Source organism: Ursus maritimus, unplaced genomic scaffold, assembly GCF_017311325.1.
Source record: "Ursus maritimus isolate PB19 unplaced genomic scaffold, ASM1731132v1 scaffold_12, whole genome shotgun sequence".
Lineage (NCBI taxonomy): Eukaryota > Metazoa > Chordata > Mammalia > Carnivora > Ursidae > Ursus > Ursus maritimus.
The window spans coordinates 49,423,956-49,444,200 of NW_024423564.1; the positions used below are offsets into that span (position 1 = coordinate 49,423,956).

The following is a 20,245-nucleotide window of genomic DNA, read 5'->3' on the forward strand; positions in this document are numbered from 1 at the left end:
AACTATTTTCAGAAATGTCTGTACCCTTTTGCATATCCCTCAGCTACATATGATGCTCTGTAATGGTTGTTCCACATCCCAGCCCTTGGTATTGTCAGTTTTTGTTTTTTAAATTCTAGACATTCTAACAGATCTATAGTGGTATCTCATTGTAGGTTTTTGTTTTTGTTTTTTTTTAAGATTTATTTATTTCAGAGAGAGAGAGAGAGAGTGCAGGGGGAGGGGGAGGGGGAGAGGGAGGGAGAGAGAAAAACTTAGGCAGACTCTGCTGAGCGTGGAGCCCTGCTCAGGGCTTGAACTCATGACCCCGAGATCACGACCTGAGCCAAAACCAAGAGTCAGACTCTTAACCGACTGTGTCACCCAGGCGCGCCTCATTGTGTTTTTAATTTCCGTAATGATTCATGATGTTGAACATCTTTTCACATGCTTATTTGCCATCTGTATGTATTCTTTGGTAAAATGGCTGTTCAGATATGTTGCCCATTTTTAAAAAACTGAGTTATGTGTTTTAAGTTTGTTTTTTTGTTGTTGTTGTTGGTTTTTTTTGAAGATTTTATTTTTAAGTAATCTCTACACCCAACCTGGAGCTCGAACTCACAACTCCAAAATCAAGAATCATATGCTCAACCAACGGAACCAGCCAGGCGCCCCTTGTTTTCTTAAATTTTGTTTTGTTTTCTTAAGTTTTGAGAGTTCTTTATTTATTGTGTATACAAGTCCTTTATCAGATATGTGATTTACAAGTATTATTTCCCAGTCTGTAGCTTGTCTTTTCATTTTCTTAATACTGTCTTTTGAAGAACACAGTTTTTAAGACTCCTTTATCAGTTTTTCTTCTGTGAGTTGTGCTTTCAGTGTTAGGTTTCTAAGAAATCTTTAACCCAAGGTTACAAAGATTTTCTCTGATGTGTTCTTCTAGAAGTTTTATAGTTTTATTTTACGATTAGGTATATAGCCCATTTTTGGATTAATTTTTATATATTGTATAAGATTGAGATGAAAAGTTCTTTTTATTGTGTGTGTGTGTTTAATATAGATATCCAGTTGTTCCAGTACCTTTTATTGAAATGTTATCCTTTCTCTGTTGAATAGCCTAATTTTTTGTAACACACTTTTGAAGTTCTTTTTGTTATCACTATTTTATAAATGAGGAGCTGAGCCTAGAGAGGTTAAGTAAGTTGAGTGCATTCTGAAGTTATGCATTGAGTGTGTGTCTGTATGCCAGGAATTATGTTCTAGAGAGACATGGTGCATTCCCTCCTAGATCTGCCAGTGTCACACAATTAGTAAGTCATGTCACAAGGATTTTAACCCTGATGGGTTGCACTGCAGAGTCCAAGTTCTCATTCTTTAATGCATCATTATTCAGCAAATGACTGAATAATTACAGTGTAGCCTACTAAACTGTATATGTATCCATCACCATTTTAGATTCTTGGCTTTTTGAGGGCAGAAATCACTTCTCTTATTTACAGTGTGCCAGTATTTATCAGTGCCTGACCCATAATAAGCATTCCACTAGTAATAGTAACAAAATATTAGCCAGTATTTTTTATGTGTATTTGTACTGGGCATTGTGCTGAGTACTCCATACTTAATCTCTGTAACAGCCTTATGGGCTAGATCCTGTGAATATTACGTTCACAGAGAGAGGCTAAAAACCTTGCCCCATAGTACTCAGCTGGTAAGTATTCCATCCACGATTTGACTTCCAAGTCTTAATCTTTAACCACAGTCTAGTAAGTAGTGGATAGATGAATGGATTGATTTTATTTTCATATCCCTTTATGATATGCTATCATACTGGTTACATACTCTTAAGTCAGCCTCCTTTAGGATCACAGAACTCATTTTACTATAGCTTTGGAGGCCACACGACGGTCTACACAGTCTCTGGGATGGGACATGGTGCAGCTCAGAGTAGTTGCAAAGTTGGTTCCTAAGGACTTTGGTCTAGCCAGCTCTGCTCAGCACCTGAATCTACTGGTCCCTCATTTTGGACTCTTTGCCTATTTCCTTAGAAAGATGAATTGCTTCTGATTTTCAGACTGCTTCTCCTCCTGCATAATTCCATCTTAGTAGATTCTATTCTGGTTCCAGACTTCTCCTGAAGGACATAAGCTTTTCCTTTGCTTAGTGGTTCTCTAATTTGGAGAGAGAGAAGGACATGTTTTGTGTTACCAGTTAGTTGCTGCTGATGTAATCGCCACTAGGCTATTTATAGATTATATAACTGGCACGTATCTCACTAGAGTAACTTCGACTTTTGAATAGGATCTAGGGAGGTTGGCTAGCTGTTGGTTATATCATAATTCCTGACAGAAGAGCACTGAAATGGAATATAGAAAAAATCTGTGTTCTGTTACAGTACTGCCACGAGCTATTTATAATTCACCGTTTGCAACCTCAGTTTTTTTGCTCACAGTTTTTGAACTCGAGTTGTCTATCCTAATTCACCCTGTGGGAGTCCTGTGGAAACTGTGCCCCATGCTCAGTGGGTCTGGAGTTATTTTGCAGGAGACTTACGACATTGGAACGAACTTCCTCCAGGTGTGGAAGACACATAAAATATGTTAACCTTTTAGTTCTAATGGCAGTCCTCCACCCACATTGTAAGGTTTTTTAAGAGGCAGAAAAGAAAAAGGAGTATAGATGTAGGGTAGGAAATGATAGATGAGCTGAAGTAGTTTGGACGTAGCCCCAGGTTGAGGAAGAGTACCAAAGATGTCAAGAAAGCAAAACTAACTAACTAAATAGCTAGCTCGCTTGCTCGCTCTTTCTGAATATGTAAGAGAATCCCCCCTTCCAAGAAACTAACACTAAACAGAAAGAATAGGTAGAAAACAAGTTTTGGGCTTATATTCTTTTTTGTTTTTCTATAACTTTTCTCTAATGCAGCCTTTAAAAACAAGAACAACAACAGCAAACCTATCCATCTGGGGCCTCCCCAGAATTCTGGTCTTAGAGCATTTGTCTGATTCATATCAGTTAATAAAGCAAATAATATCTTTGTCACGGCCCATGAGTTCCAAACAACATCACAACAGGATTTGGGAGCCTTTTATTTGTTTCTAAATTTACTTCTGGACAAATTCCTAAAACTCCTAGGGGGATGAAATTGTTCACATCCTGGTCAGACATCTGTGACGAAGGTACTTCTATTTTTAAAGTATGTGCACGGACCAACACTTCCCTAGTGTAGACAAGACATGACTACCTGTGTGGGAAGGCAGCAGATAGGGAGGCAGTGCTCGTGGAGTACCTCGGCCATGACGCCGTCTTTACAGCGCCTTCTCATTAGTCACCTCCAGTTCACAGCACGGTGGAATGGAGACTCAGGTAAAGTCATTTGTCCCAGGGCACACAGCTGCCCTAGTGAGAAGCAGAACTGAGATTCTAACCCTGATCCGACTAGAAAAATCTGCCCCATGATTTAGCCATGCGAGGGCACATGGGGTAAGAGATCAAATGGCCCCCCTTCGTTTTGAACAGTTCCCAAAGCCACCTTGCTTACCCCCTGCCTCACCACTGATTGGTCTTTATTCTATCTCCTGTGCTGGGCAGAGTAAGAATCAGAATTATCGAACCCATTCTGTGCATGTTAAAAAAATGATGGCTTAGTGTATACAAAGCCACAGACTAATTTTTCTGTTCAGGGAATTTGTAATTTAGCTGGGAAGATTCATTTATTCATAAATAAACATATGGTTGATACCTGCCAAACATTGTTTTAGGCATTGGGTATAGAGCTGCTATCAAAACTGACCAAAACCCTTGCCCTTCATGGAGTTTTCCTTCTAGTAGAGGAGACAAAAAATGAAGATAAGTGAGTGAAATATTTGCTGGTGATCAGTGTTAGCTGTCATGGTACATGGAGAAAAGTAAAGCAAGGAAGGGGAATAAGGAGTATTGCAAGGGGTGGGGACACTCACTGAGAAGGTTACATTTTTTGTGAATACCTAAAAAATGGAGGGAATGAACCACATCGATTTCTGGAGGGAAGAGCAAGTGAAAAGAGCCTGAAGTGGGTGTGTGCCGGGTGTGTTCAGGGAACAGGTGAGGCCAGTGTGGTGGGAGTAGCGTGGATGAGATAAGATGGGGTCATACAGATAATGGGGCGGAGTGACAGATTGGGGACTACTTTTAAGAGAGGGTAAGATGTTGGAGGATTTTGTATAAAGGAGTGACATGATCTGAAGTTACAGAAGATCCTGATTACCAGCCATTTGGTAGTGATGTATAAAGATTCACATAGACCCCACCCCCACCCCCAATCTGGGCTTTTCCCTTTCTTTTCTCCACCCTGCTCTTCTCCTCCTCGGAGCTTGCCCGCATGCCCGAAGCTGCTAGGAAGCCATTTAGACTCCTTTCCAAAACATCAGCTCACCGCTGCTCGGCACACAGGATCCTTGTGGACGGATACTCAGTTTTTTTCAGGCGATTTGGGAATGGCCATTTCTGAAAATCTGAATATTTGGTAATGATAAAGACAGGAATAAAGATGAGATAAAAAATCTTTTATTATTGCCTTATGTTGGAACTTGTAAGAATTTGAGAAGCCCGTGCTCTTTAATCTCCCGAGTTTAGAACAGCAGTCTGTGTTTCGGTTTTGCTGTGGTTATTCAAACAACTTTGTGGCAACAGTGCACCCTCCTCTTGCATCAGGGTAAGTCTCCATATTATGCCGGCCTCGCTTTGTTCACAGTGCGTCCCCCGCAGGTCTTGGAGTAGCAGGGCTGGCGGGGAAGGGGGGGGAGGGGAATACATATATTTCCTGATTGTTTACCACGTGCCGGGATTAGGGCCGGGGTTCTTTATGAATGTGATCTCATTTATAGAGAGTATTATTCTTATTTTATGAATACAGAAATAGAATCTCAGAGAAATTAATAAATTTGCCAAGGGGCACAGAGCTAGCAGCGTATTCAAGATTTGAACCAAGACCTAACTCCACAAAGTCCGTGCTTTTTCATTACACTAACTATGTTAGGGATGTAGGGTCCAGGATTACCATAAGGATGAGGCCTGGAAGGAATTCCAGGGTATTGTCTTCTTCCATCCTACACTGCTCCATTATTTCTCTCCAGGTGAAATGAGCTTAACATAAACATCGAGGATTGTCTTGACAGGAAAAATAAAGCATTGTTATGTTTAAGGTTGTTCTAAGAGGAGGACCCTAGAGGATAGGATGAAAGAAAGGAGCATTCCTACCTTGTGGTGAGGGGGGTGGGGTTGGAGGCAAGGAGAATTTGCCTGTCCCGTAAACGTACGTGTGAACCTCAAAGAATGTTGAGCTTCCATCAGGAAGGCTCCAGGAGGCCATCTCCTTGGGTCCTAGCCCAGCTCCCAGGGAAATCATCGACTTGATGCACTAGAAAACCAGAGGAGTTTCTAGAAGAGCCTGAGAGATCACAGTCTCTAAAAAGAAAGAAAAGGAAAACGAGAAAGAAAAAGAAACAGAAAAAACTGACTGGATGAAAGCAAAGATGAGGCTTATGGAACTGGCACCAAAATTGGGTTCATGAGGCCGCTGTCTTTGAACTTTGAACGGGCCACACAGATAGTCACTCAGCAGTTATTTATTGTACTGCTACATAGTGTCAGGCCAGTGCACGGGACTTGGTAGAGTTAAGAGTGAGGCCTTAGAAATTTATAGGCTGATGGAAACAAAATAAGTACCAGTATCACTTCTATCAAGTGGAGCAGGAGCCATTGGGAGGAAGCTGTTTCAATGGAGAAAATCAGATTGACATGGGTTTTATTCTTATCCATTACTAAGATGTTCTATGACCCTGAGCAAGTTATCTTAGGACTCTGGAACCCAGTTTCTTCTTCTTCAAAATGAGCATCTTGCCAGGGATATTGTACTTTGCAGGAATCTCACAATGGCAGATGTATGATAGATGCTTGACATGTAGTAGACTTTAGTAAGTGGTCACAATTCGGTGATTAAGTGCTGTGACTGCCCGATTCTGCTTCCTTATTTGCAGGAGCGAGGCATCTCTTCTGCTGCTGCTGGTGTGGGGCTGGAACCCCGAAGCCTAGAGGAGGATAGAACTAGTTTCAAATAAGATGCAAGTTCATGAGTCAAGTGTCAGGCAAAAGGTGGTGGGCCAAATCCAGGACAGGAACATCTGAAAGCAGAGTCTGGGCCAAGATGCCAGCTGGAGACCCAAGAGAGTCACAAGTGTTAGGCTTAGCGGAAGAGCAGGTCAGAAGAGTCTCGAGTGTCTCTGTGAGCTCCTCCAGCTTGCTTTCAGTTAGTGACTGGGGCAGGGGCTGTGTACCCATGTGGGTTTGAGGTCGCCGCAGAGAATAGACAGGTATAATCACTGTCCCTCAAGTGCACCTTCCTTCCTGGTGGTCAGTGTGATGGACAAGGGAGGGTACCAGAAACCAGCTCAGAGGCTGAGGGCTCAGGTGATAGGTTCTCCACTGTGAACTTGATTCTAGTCAGAGAGAAACTAGCTCTGTGAATGGCCCAGGGTTTGCATGTTTGCTTTACTAATTGGGATGTTTTTCATTCTTACTAAAAATTACATTTCTTTGTCTTGAATATTTTTGAAAATAGAGAAAATAGGAAAAAGAAATCACCTATGATCTCACCATCTAGATGTAACAACCATTAATATCCTTGTGTTCTCTCTAGACTTAATTCTGATGCGTATCAGTATACGTATTCATGTTTTTTTAAATAATGGGTTTAGACAATACTCTGTCTTATGAGATTATTTTTTCATTTAAGATGTCATTGCTGTTTTCATTTTACATGATTTTATGAAATACATCATATTCTGTTGTATGAATTTATGTAATTTCCTCTTGGGACATTTATCCTTTATCTAATTTTCTGCTATTATAAATTTTGTGGTAAACTCTTTCTTGATAAGTCTATGAAGATGTACACAATTCTTCCATGAAGTAGATCGCTCGGTCAAAGGAGAAGCAGAATTGTAAGGTTTTTACTTCAACAAATGGTATTCCAGAAGGGTGGTATAAACTTGGCACTCCTGCCAGCAGGTATGTGCAAACATTCATTTCCTCAGAGCATCAGCAACAGTGCATGATACCATGATGAGGGAGTGTCTCTCTTTCGGGAGCTGAAAACACTGTATCTGTTTGGCCATTCCTTCCTTCTTTCCTCCCTGATGGTGGTTTTCTGTTTTGCAGCATTGCTGGGAGCCTGGTGTATTCCTACATCACTTTCTCCGAAGAGCAGCTGAGCAAACAGTCAGAGGCCAGTAACAAGCTGGACATTAAGGGGAAAGGAGCAGTATGACCAGAGGATGGCTTCGATGACGTAGGCCCAAATTACTGATCAACTGAGAACACTGGCAATTTTTACGCAGATGCTTGGGTGTCTTGATTATGGAGAAAATACCATTCCTTTGCACTCGTACAATCTGAGGATTGATTGCTGCCTTTTAAAATTTTATGAGAGAAACTTATAATTGACTCTATTTTAAATATACCATTGGAAATAATTTATATCAAACTGGAAAATGTGCCAGGCTTTTTAATTTATTTCTTTTATGCCAACAATGAACCATCGGTGTTTTGAAAATACTGTATTCCATAGTTTGATATCCAGGTGTCCCTTAGAGCCACATGGACACGGTGCTCCAGCTGGAGCCGCCTTGTGCAAATCCTTGCTGCATGTAGAGGCAGTTGAGCCTGCCTTCTGCTGGAAATGCAGCCAAGTAGCTAAAATTTCTCCTTTTTGAATTTTATTTCTTAACAATTGCATTTTCTTCATAAGGATATCATCACTGCATTTGCTAAAGATGATAGCTTTGGCACTAAAAAACTATGTGGGCTTTGAAGCTGTACTGGTTTCCATGTTGGCTTCCGTGAGACTTCTAGGATGGGCACAGTGCATTCCTTGAAATTACGCTATTCCCTCTTTGTTGTGTAGGATGGCGATAACGAAGGGATGGAGAAAGTAGGCCTTTTACTCATTTATTCATCTATCGGATTCATTCATTCAACTGAAATGTACTGGGTATGTAATATGTACCTGGCGTTATGCTGAGTGCTGGGGGTACAGAGATGTTTTTGGAGGTAGTTGAATGAGCTCACTCCTGCTGTTGTGACTGAGGATTAAGAGAGAAAACTTTACGATCCATTCAGAAGATGCTGTGACTCTGAACAAGTCACAGAAACTTTTCTCAGCTCTTAGAAACTGCGAGTCTGTGAATGGGCTTAGAAGCACCCGCCCTTACCTCCCCCACAGTGGGGAAACCAGACGCTACAATATGAGATGACAGGCATGTGAAAAGCTGCATTTTGTTTATTTTTTTGTTTTAATTAATTTTTTTTTAAGCGAGCTCTATACCCATGATGGGGCTTGAACTCATGACCGCAAGATCGAGTCCTATGAAGAGCTGCATTTTGTAAACCATGCAGCTCAGCACTTCTTCTCTGAGGAGAATGGCAGGCCCACAAGGAGGCCACGATCTCTTCACTGTGCTTTCCTCCTCTGGGTTTGGTTGCTATTCTTTTTACTTCTCTTTGAATTAGTACAACGAGGTCCGACATTCCTGAATGTATTGGTTTGAGGGGAAGCCCTGTTCGGATGTTTCTCTGTTGTCCGGGCTCGGTCTTTGTCTGGCGGTGTCAGCTTCAATGGCATGAGCACACCTGTCTCCTCTGGATACTCTCACCTACATCCCGTGTCCCTTGGGCATGTCAGATTCTCTCAGGACTTTCGCCGCATCCTGGGAGAACAGCTGTGAATGAGCATTGCCTGAATTGCCTCTCTGGGCAGGAAGGGGCTTCCCTCACACACAGCCCTGTAATTTGGCACAGAGACATCCACTGACTGCGGGTACAAGTGTCTGCACAGGCCGATTGTGCCGAGTGCAGAAGAGGCTGGGTACTTCTGCACGGGAACACACGAACTTCTCTTTCACTGGATTTGGAGTCCACAGGGCTCTATTGATCCAAACAAGTAGTATTTTGGTGGCTTAACAGGAGGCTTGGAAGGTTTTGATTTCTTTTTATTTTTAAAATTATATTGAGGTCATTTTCATATTCGTGTGTTTCCTGTATTTGGGTTTGTCTTTACTAAAGCCTGGCTGGTGGTATTGGGTCCCTAGAATTAGCCTCATGGCCAACTTCCAAGCTAAAAGCTCCCAAGGCTCCCTTTTTTCAGGGTCATCTCATCTGAGAAAATTCTGGGGCCGGGCAGGGGGGCGGTGCAAAGGATATTATCTTATGTAAGATGGTATTTGTCTGTTTTACCAATAAGAAAACAAGACTCAGAGGAAGTAGGTGACTTGCTAAGAAGTAAAAATTCATGTTTCTCCTGTTGAACCATGCTGCCATTGATTGCCCTTTTCCTCTGAGGGTGAGGAAATGGGGCTTCTAGCTGAGTTTGCTTGAGCTCTTTCAAGGAGGCAAGTGGTTGGTTGAATTTGGAGTCAGAGAGGAATAGGCTTTGCAAATTAGGGACAGTGATGCCAGAGCTTCTTTCTAGTTTCCAGACTGGCCTCAGTTGATATAAACTCTGGCTGTGAATGTTGCCTGCCACTGCCTGGTTTTGCCTGGATAAGGTGGAAAGGCTTCATGAGAGTTAATTTTAGTGGTTCTGTTCCTTCTTCTGTCAAGCCACGTGGAGGAAACTTGGACTTTAGAAATAATTTGTGTTGTAGAACTTCTCGTCATGAAAGGCCTTTGGATGTGTCTAGAGCTGTTAGGCTAGAACCCCAGGAGGGGCTGAACTGCTTTTAGGAGTCAGGTTTGAGAAAATCATGAATAATTACAGTCTCACTAAATGCACGTGACCTTAGGACCCCCCCCCTCCCCCGCCGCCCCCGTGATGAACTTGCTGACTGGCCAGAAGGCAGTAGAGCAAGTTGCAGCTTCTGCCCTGTCTGGTTCTGATTCCTGGATGCCCCCTTGACTTCCACCAGCATGTCAAGGTAAGAGAAAGCAGCCTGGGAAGTTGGAGACTGAATAGACTGGCCAACCATTTTTGGAGTTTTTCAATTATGTGCAGGCTTGGTTATAGTGAACTAGAGGTTCACCTGTGCTCTAGAATGTCTGGATTTTGCCCCAAGGTTGATATTTTACAAGGCAAAAATTCTGTGACCTACTACCTACCTCCTGGGAGAAAGAGAGGCAGTTTTATAGTTAAATCCTGAATTTGTCCTTTGAGACAGATGAGCTGTGGTGAGAATTTTGAAAACCAAATTCTGACTAGTGGCTCCTCTTCTTTGAGTTAATGACAACAAAGTCCTCTTTGGCCGTTCTGCTTTTTAGTCTGTGCCAGTTTGATTTAAATAACTGTGGTTGACCAGACTACATTGCCAACGTGTCAGGTGATTTTTAATTGCTTCATATGGCTGTTAACTATATAAGTCATTTGTAGGCTCCAGCTTGCATGTTGGTTTAAAAAAAATGCATCTGCAAGTTTTCTGTAGTCCTGTTGTATTAAGAATCCGTGGAAAGTTCGGGTCAGTAACACTGAAACAGGTTCTTCATGGAAAGACTAGTAGAGTTTCATATTGGATTGGTTTGGAGTAGCAGTTAGGATTTTGGAACTGCTTTTGTTATTGTGCTCTTATCAGTGACCAGAGATTTACTGAGCCTCTTTTTTATGCCAGAGCCGTGTGGCAGGCTCTGGGGGAAACCACCATGAATAGGACAGTTCTCGCTGTCAAGGAATGTGTAATTCTTTAGCCGGACCCATATTAAGAGAAAGGAGATGAAAGGAGTCCGTGATTTGTAAGAGCTGTCGGCAGTTACCACGGATTAGGAGTCCCCAACCCACCCATAGAGCAGAAGCAGTTTTTAATCTAAAAGGACTTCTACAACTCCTGCTGCTCCTCTAGCTCTGAGAGAGGTGCCAGGCTCTTAGAATTGTGTGAACAGCCTGGGTTCCCCCTCCTTCTATTTCACATATTCTTTCTTCCCCTTAACTATGTAATCCAGGAGTCACCCCTTCTCCTCCGTTTCCCTTTCCTCGGTTTCAGTTACCTGCGGTCAACCGAGGTCTGGAAGCAGGTGATCCTCCTGACATACTGTCAGGAGGTCAGTAAGTAGCTTAACACTACGTCCCAGTGCCCGCGTCCTTCACCTCACTTCATCTCGTCGCGTAGACACTTTATCACCTCGCATCACCACAGGGGTGAGTACAGTCCCAAGAAGATAATTTGAGAGCCACCACATTCCTGTAACTTTTATTACAGTATAATTTTTCTATTATTGCTGTGCCTAATTTAGAAATTAAACTTTATCATACGTATGTATAGGAAAAAGCACGTAGAGGGTTCAGTACTGTCTGTGGCTTCAAGCATCCACTAGGGATCTTGGAACATACCCGTTGTGGATAAGGGGGTACTTCTCTATCAGCTCCTCCTTATAATCGAGGCTGTAATTGATTTTTCCCTCCTTGAGGGAAAAACAACAACATTCACAATAAATGAGATAATGGATGTGAAACTATTCAGCACAGTGCCTCGTACCTATTAGGCACCCAGCAAGTGTTGTTACTGTCATTATTTCATGGTGAGACTGTAGGCAAACTAAGATACTTCATCTCTGCTTCTTAAATACTAGAGGCCTGGGCAGTGGCTGTTATTTCTTGAAAAATGTGACCCTGTACTTCGTTGCCTCTGGAATGTTAAAAAGCAGTTTTTTGTTTTTTTTTTTAAAGAAAAAAAAACCTAATGGATATAATTGTGGCCATTATGCGATGCAGTTCATTCCACCTGTTTTTAAAAAAGAACAGTTACTTCTATTTCGGTGGTGAATTTCCAAAGAGCAAAAATGATTTTCTGTCTTCCCCTCAGAACGGTGATGCTGGTTACGCGTTCCCAGTTTGTCTCCCTAAGGTGCAGGTCCTCTGCAGGCTCCACAGGCCAGACATTCCTTCTTCCCTTTTCCGAGCTCAGCGCATTGGCTCCGTGCCGCCTCTGAGCCGCCGCTTCACTCGGTGGCTGGTGTTTGGAAGCCATCGCTGTGTCCTGAACTTGGGTGCTAGGTCTTATGTGAGGGTGCCACTTCGTGGTAAGAAGAGATACTCACTGGTGGGTGTTTTTAAGCTTTCTTTTTTGAATTACTTTTCAAAAAGAAATCTACTGGTTAGATTTATTGTCTCACAAAAATGTTTTTTAGAGATTATTTTGTTCATAAGTATTTCTTTCTCATGCTGATGATCAACTGATTTTTGTCTACAAATGTTGACCTATCAATATTTTTTCAATACAGATCCTATTTACGAAATGACCATTTTAGTGTTTTTAAAAGGTACTAAGGATTGAGATATGTAAATCAGGTGACATAACATGAAAATTATGTGCCTAAATATTTTTGTAAAGGTGTCAAATAAATACTTTTTCCTGAACACATGTATTAAAATTCTTTTCTAAGTGCATACAAAGAGCCATACATCTGCCCACATTTAAGAGGATGGCATCCAGTTAGTTGACTGAAACCCTACTATAGTTTGCCATCGTGGTATTGTGATTTATCATAGAAATTTATATTTGGTCCATGTCCCTGTTCCTGGCACATAGCTCCTAAAATTCTTTATAACAAAAGGTATTCCTGTAGCTCTTATATCTATTTTTGTTCTGAGTTGTTCCATAGCCATAAAGATGAAATGGGAGTCTTTTGTTATTTGTAATGAGCCTCTTTCAACCAGCTGCACCTGAGTTTCTTAATGAGGTGACCTTTGGAGAACCCCAAAGGATGGGTAGGAGCTGGTTGTGGGGGAAACCAACCATGGTGATTTGTGTTGGGAACTTTCGGGCTCCTCCCCCTACCCTCCTAGGTGAAGGGGAGAGGAACTGGAGGTTAAATCGGTCACTGATGGCTAGTGACTTCACCTTGTCAACATAATGAAGGCTCCATAAAAATCTCTGGACTCAAGGTTTGGACAGCTTCCAGGCTGCTGAACACAAGGAGGTGCTGGGAGGGTGTGCTCCCGGAGAGGGCAGGAAAGCTCCTCGCCCCTTCCCACATATCTTGCCCAGTGCATCTCTTCCATCTGGCCGTTCCTGAGATACATATCCTTTTATAAGAAACTGGTAGTTTAATAAACTGTTTTCCTGAGTTCTGTGAGCTACTCTAAAGAAGTATTCAAACCTGAGCAGGTCCTGGAAACCTCTGGTTAAGAGCTGGTTGGCCAGATGCACAGGTTAACCACCTGGACTTGTGACCTGCTTTGGAAGGGGGTGGGGGGAGGTGACAGTGGTGTGGGACTGAGCCTGAGTCTTGTGGGAACTACAGGACCTGCTGCTTACTCCAGGTGCAGTGTCAGAACTGGGTTGTAGCGGACGCAGCTGGTGTCGTGGATTTGCTTGGTAAATAGTACAGTATTGAGGGAAGACAAAGGAGGAGTTTTGTCTTTATAGCCATACAAATATTTTGTATGGATAGCACATACGATTAAATACCCAGTGTGTCTCGGGCATACCTGTGCTAAATTCAAAGGAAAGAAATGCTAGTCTTTCTACCTTTAAAATATTTCATGTGCTTCATCAGGTGTCTAAGCCTCTGAGTAGCTTGACCAGGAAATAACCCTAAAATAAAACAATGCTCAAGAGAGTTACTTTGGTACAGGCTTTAAAACAAACTATGGCAAAATATGTATAAGCATAAAACTGACCATCTTAACCATTAAGTGTACAGTTCTAGTATTAAGTATATGCACATTGTTGTACAACCAGTCTTTCGAACTTTTTCATCTTGCAAAACTGAAATTCCTACCCGTTAAAACAGCTCCCTACTTCCCCCTTCTTCCAGCCCCTGGGCAACCACCATTCTACTTCTATGAATTTGACTACTCTAGATAACCTCATGTAAGTGAAATCATACAGTATTTGTCTTTTTGCTGCCGGCAAGGCTTCTTTCACATAATGTCCTTGAGGTCCATCCATGTTGTAGCATGATGTTATAATTGTTTTCCTTTTAAAGGCTGAATATTCCATTGTATGTATATAGCACAATTTATCCATTCATCTGTTGATGGACACACTGGGCTGCTTCCACCCTTGGCATCGTAAATAATACTGCAGAAATTGGGTGTCTTAATCAGTTTGCTGTAACAAATTACTATAGAATAGGTGGCTTAAACAACAAACGTTTATTCCCACAGTTCTAGAGGCTGACAAGTTCAAGATCTAGGGGCTGGCGTCTGGTAAGAGCCTGCTTCCTGGTTTGTGGGATATCCATCTTCTCTTATCCTCACCTGAGGGAGAGCAGAGAGGAAGTTTTGTCTTGCCTCTTATAAGGACACCAATCCTATGAGGGCTCCACCCTTATGACCTAATTACCTCCCAAAGGCCCATCTCCAAATACCATCACAATGGGGATTAGCGTTTTAACATACAAATGGAGGGGCACAATCTATAGTGGTGTGCGCAAAGATGCTTTCAATTCTTTTGAAATTGCTGGGTCATCTGGTCATTCTATTTTTATTTTTTGAGGAACTGCCATGCCCTTTTCTATTGTGGTTGCACCATTTTACATTCTAACCAGGTGTACAAGGGTCCCAATTTCTTCATATCCTTGGTAAGACTTTTACTGAAAGAGCCAGCCTAGGGGGTGTGAGGTGAGCATATGGTGGTTTTGATTTGTATTTTCCTAATGATTAGCTGTGCTGAGCATCTTTGGATATGCATGTTGGCCATTTATATACACTTTTTTTTTTTGTTGGATTTTTTTGTTGATGTATTGTTCTTTATATGTCCTGAGTTTCAACCCCTTATAAAATACGTTTATCTGAAAATATTTTTTCCTACTCTGTAGGTCGCCTTTTCATTCTTATTGTGTCCTTTGATGCAGTTTAAATTTTGATGTAGTGCAATTTATCTGTTCTTGTGTTCTATCCAAGAGGTAATGGCCAAATCCATTGTCATGAAGTTTTCCCTTACAGTTTCTTCTAAGAGTTCTGTAATTTTATGTCTTACATTTAAGTCTTCTATCCATTTTTAGTTTTTGTAGATGGTTTTAGGGTCTAATTCCATTCTTTCACATGTAGTTTTACTGACACCATTTGTTGAAGAGACTGCCCTTAGGGCATGTTTTAATCAAGTTTTAAAAATCCTCTTAGAATTTGACTTTCTAATTTGTGAGATAAATGCTCTTTCATTCAGCCCTTTGCTGGTTTCTTGTCTCACCTTGGCTTCCATGCACAGGGCTGTCATTACTGGGGACACTACACAAGAGGCACTGCTGAGGAGCAAAGCACAGAGCTGGGGCCTTCGTGTGTCCACAGCAGGTGAGCAGTTACTGGGTACACCCAGGACTTCCCTACAGCTCTCATCACAGCAATTGTTCACCCACCCATCAAGCTAGACCGGCTCACTGGGGCTGGCAGCCAGCCCCTAGCAGAGACCTGGCAAAACCTTATTTAACAGAAGGAAGGTAAGGTAAACTGTCCAGTGTGGTCGTGAAACCCACATTCAAATCCCAATCAGCCAGACTCAGAAGACCTTTCCTCTTCACCATACGAGGTTCTTGTTTCACCGCAACTGTTTGTAATAGTCTTGGTGGTACCAAACTCATCATCACTATATGCCTGTTGAATGCCATTCTTCATTCAGAGTTCATACACCATGGATTTAAAGCTTTGGAGATGAGCTGGTAGCCGGTTAAATCTGCGAAAGTAAAGCAGACAGGCCTTTCCAGCCATACTGTAGGGGCCCTCTTGTGGCAGCAGCGGCCACTGGCGGAATAGAGGACGGAAAGCAGTTTGCATGAAAAGCAATTATTTACTGAAGGTCTACTGTGTTCTTTCATGGAGTGAGGCGTTTACCATACCTTTTCATATTACAACACTTTACTATTGCATGAATAGTGGTTTAGGCAAAGCTAAGGAATTTGTCCAACTTCCCTCAGCTGGTAAATTTAAATATGGACTTTAATTCCAAAATCTTTTCTTCCCAAAGAATTCTAGAGAACATCATATTAGGAAAACGCCAAAGGAGAATTTCATCAGGAATGCCTCATCGTGTGTACTTGTCCTTCAGGTAATTTTTTCCAGTGAATATTTTTGAGGACAATATCTATAAATAATGACAGAATCATGAAACTATCTGAGATGTAAGAATGTGAGAGAGGAGTATCATCCCGAGAATGGTAGGAAGAAGTTCCTTGGAGAAATGACACATTCGAGCTGATTCCTGAAAGTACTTGAGGAGATATTGGAGGGGACAGCCCACTAGCATTCCAGGGCACTGTATCTGCTGCTGTCTGGAATGCATCCCCCTTTCATGTCTTTATAGCAGATGCCCTCATCTCTGTGGGCCTTCCCTGACCAGCCTATCTGAAATTGCACCCCACCATTGTCCTTATTCCTCTCCTGTGCTTTATCTCTATAGCACTTCTCTTTTGATGAAATTTAAGCTTTATGAAGGCACAGATGTTGGTCTGTTCTGTTCACTGCAATATCCCTGGCACCTAGAAACATTACTGCTGTGCACACTGTGGGTACACCATAAATATTTCCCGAATGAACACATCTAGACAAAGAGTAGCCGATTAATGCTATGTTTTTTAAGCATAGCAAGGCAGAAATATGGCCTCATTTTCATTTTAGAAAGACCATGCCAGCTGCAGTATTGGGATTGTAGATCAGGAGTTGACAAACTCACATCTCACAGGGAGGGGCCAGGCAGGTAAAAAGTGTGAATCTGAATGAATGCAATCAATACATACAGTAGTTAGTGGTAGGGCTTGTGGTACCTACCTGCTTAAAGGCATTCAAATTAGAACAAAATAAAAAAGTTACCAGGCAGATTTGGCCTACTGGCTGTTGGCGTGCCTAAACCGAGGAACTGCTGTCATCAGATCTGCACTCCAACAGGATCACTGAGGATGCTGTGCAGATTACTGTCAGGTGGGGGGCAAAGAAAGGCAGGACTGTACAGATAAATACATCAGCCCCAGAAGACTGCTGTACAGGTGAGAAATGATGGGGTCCTGAAGTGTAGTTGTGAAAGCAGAAAATAGAAACATTATTTGAGCTATTTTAGGAGGTAGAATTAACAGGTGATAATGAAATCAGTTTCTGATTTTTGTTTCTAAGTAAGGCTATGGTGAATTTCCCTTTTGCCAAAGTCTGTTATATTCAAGGAGACCGTCTGAACTCCAGATCAATGATGAACCTTCCTTTTAAAGGTATTTAACTTAGGTTTCCAAATGTTTTCCAAAAAGGTAGTACTTGAAATTTAGCAAACAATACTTGCTATGCCACAGTAAAAAAAAAAAAAAAAAAATTTACTGAGCATTTGTTACCTGCTAGGTAGGAAATTTTTTCTTAGCACCTTATATATTGATACATTTTAATCCCTTAAACAGTTCTTTAAAGTTAAGTTTTATTATCCTTTAGAGGTGAGGAAACAGGCACAGAACGGTTCCATTGTTGAACAGTGGTGATCATGAAAAAAAAAAAAACATTTACAGAATGAAAACTTGCCTTCCTGTATGGCCTACTTTTTGCTCTGAGTTTGTAGAGCCTTCTAGAACAAGCAGTGTGGTGTAATATTTGAGTATGGAAGAAACGTCAAATTACTTATTTTTTTAAATCAAATTAGATGAGTCCCCATTTTACCACCCAGCAGGAAATTCAATCCTGATCCTTAAGGTTAAACCAGATTCGAGGGAATTCCATGGTGCCTGGAAAACAGAATTTTCTTCAGTCCTGGACGGTTGCTGCTTAAGTCCTTCGTTGACTATCTCCAAGGTGTCCTTTGAAGGCAGGTGGCACTGCAGATTCCAAACTTCGACAAAGTGATGGTTTCTACTGCTGGAAGGTCTCAATGCCTGGAGTCCAGCATGTCCTACACCCCCTGCAACCATTCGTCTCAGGTCTTGCTGGAGAAAGAACTCACATTCCAACTATCCTCAGAGCCTACCGACCAACTTTCTTCCAACATGGGGGACTTCCTCCTTTCCAGAATTCGGACTTGAGGGGAAAAAAGGGCAGAACAGGTTGTTTGCAAATAACGTCTGCTTTCTGCCCTGCAACACACATCTTCCCTGAACACAAAGATCTGCTTTAGGAGACTAGGTGAACAAATGCAGATCTTTGGAAAGTGTGAGTCTTTCAACTTCCCAAGACAGCTCAGTGTCCCCAAGCGTAGAAATCTGTAATGCTGTGAGGACTGCTTTATAGTGAGTGTTTAGCACAGTGCATGTTAACAGTAATTACTCAGTAATGCTGTGTGCTAATACTGCAATAGGCTTGTTTTTAGCTGCCACATGAACCTTGCTCTGTGACCAACACATGCTCCTTTTGAGGGAATGCCTCCTCCCCAACTGTTCAAGCCAAATGAATCCAAAAAGAGCTGCCGCCTTATGGGAGCCGCATGCCTAGCTACGATGATGGGTTGGCTAAAGGGTGGCTAGTAATTCACTTCCATGGCCATAGGAACTGACTGGTCAAGGGTTGAGCCCAAGCTGCAGCCATGAATACAGAATTATAAAGTACCAGGAAGGAAAGGGACAGAGGAATTGGACCATTTTTGCGTTTTGGGTCTTAGGTTTTCCCCTTCCATAAAATGAGGGGCTATGTGGGAGGCTCCAAAGGGTCACATCTGGACTTTGGCAGTCTTCTCTCACCAGCTGCTTCATTGACAGGGTATGTATTGGCGCTCTAGAAGGCCCAGGGTGTGCAGGGTTCTGCTGGAGCTGAGTACGTATCAAAACCCTGCTAGTTTATGTTTGGGTTCCTATTTACGTGTTTCTTTGCCAGTTACATAGCAAAGTAGAGGAAATTGGACTCAACTGCCAAGTGAGTGCAAGCAAAATTTGAAGGCTCCTCTAAGTTTTTGATTCTGAAATCCAAGGTTTTTTCTTAGTTTGTTGCCAAACTCATTTGGCAGCAATATCTGACCTGAAATGTGTGTGAATATGAATACATTTTATGGCAGACAAAGTGTTTTTAACCATAGGTTCTAGCAATGGATGTTCTTTAAAACATAGTACCTCTCTGAAATCTAAAAAATTCTGGCCGCAAGAATTTTGGATAAGAGACTGTAGACCTGTACTACTACTACTACTGGACCTTCACCTAGTGCTCTCGACAGAGTTTTATGTGTGATTTTTAAATCCCAACACAGCCCTGTGATACTGGCCCGGTAAGTTCCATCGTTACTTTACATATGGGCAATTCAGGTGTTTATACTGTGGTTTTGAGCGCAAATGCCCATCTACTTAACACTGGCGGGCAAATGCAGACAGTGACATAGAGAAACCACGTGGCAAAGCAGTTCATGAAGCTCAGAATTCAGGCTGTTTGGAATAACCAGTCATCCAAATGAATTTCCACCAACCACAAATATATGCGCAGAGGGCCTAACGGAGTAGCCGTTCTCAGAATGACTGGCACTGCTATCAGCTCTGAGCCAGAACAGGTCTCTCATGTTGACTCAGCTCGAGCACAGTGCTGACAAAGGAGGAGTCAGTATTAAGGAGTCCCTTTTTGAAGCAAGCTCTTCCACTAAATCTTGATTTTCTATTTGGCCAGGAATTTACAGAGGCTCAGGTTAGCCTGATGCCACACTCTGCTTGATCGCTTACAGTTCTGAGAAACCACTTCAGGGTCCAGATCTCCTCTGCTCTCTTTAAAAAATTCAAGTATAGGGGCGCATGGGTGGTTCAGTCGGTTAAGTGTCCGACTCTTGATTTCGGATCAGGTCGTGACCTCAAGGGTCATGAGAGCAAGCCCCACACTGAGTGTGGATTCTTTCTCCCTCTTTCCCCCTGGCCTTCCCCACCCCCACAAAAAATTAAATGTATAGTCCTTAAATTAATCTGAAGTTCATCTTCTTTCAGAGAGAAAAGAGCAAAACTATGTATTTTAGAACTCCCTGACTCTACAAGCAAATACTAGCTGGTGTGCAGAAAGACACATTTAGCCCATGCTATAGTCAACCATTCATATTAATGATAACAGCAGAAAGTGAATGTTTTATAACCAGACCAAATTTGCATTAGGCCTGTTACTTTTCCCATACTTTAGGAAATCAGAAGACTCCCTACCCTTACACAGTAGCACTCACTGGACGTGAGTTAGAAAAGGAATGAGTCCTGAATAATCCATAGGTGTTACGTTATCATCAGTCCTGCAGTAACAGTTACAAATAAATGGTCTTAGGGGAATTGTTCATATATTTCATGTTGCTTAATTTCTAACCAAAATATGAAGCTCAAGGAAAATCTTAGCCAGAGTTCTATGGCACAGAGCCTAGTAAATGGTTTCTTTCATATCGTACCTACTGTTTCTTTC

The 20,245-nt window shown here is 42.0% G+C and overlaps 1 protein-coding gene across 2 annotated transcripts in view; it reads left to right on the forward strand.

Moving 5' to 3' along the window:
• The window catches only part of SLC35D1 (solute carrier family 35 member D1), a 51,345-nt gene extending 33,930 nt beyond the window's left edge, over window positions 1-17,415 (forward strand). For both annotated transcript variants that reach the window (XM_040627182.1, XM_040627183.1), the window contains exon 12: window positions 7,174-17,415. In XM_040627182.1, the coding sequence (XP_040483116.1) occupies window positions 7,174-7,282 (109 nt within the window). In that variant the 3' untranslated portion in view covers window positions 7,283-17,415. The remainder of the gene's footprint in view (window positions 1-7,173) is intronic.
• The last annotated feature ends 2,830 nt before the right edge of the window (window positions 17,416-20,245 follow it).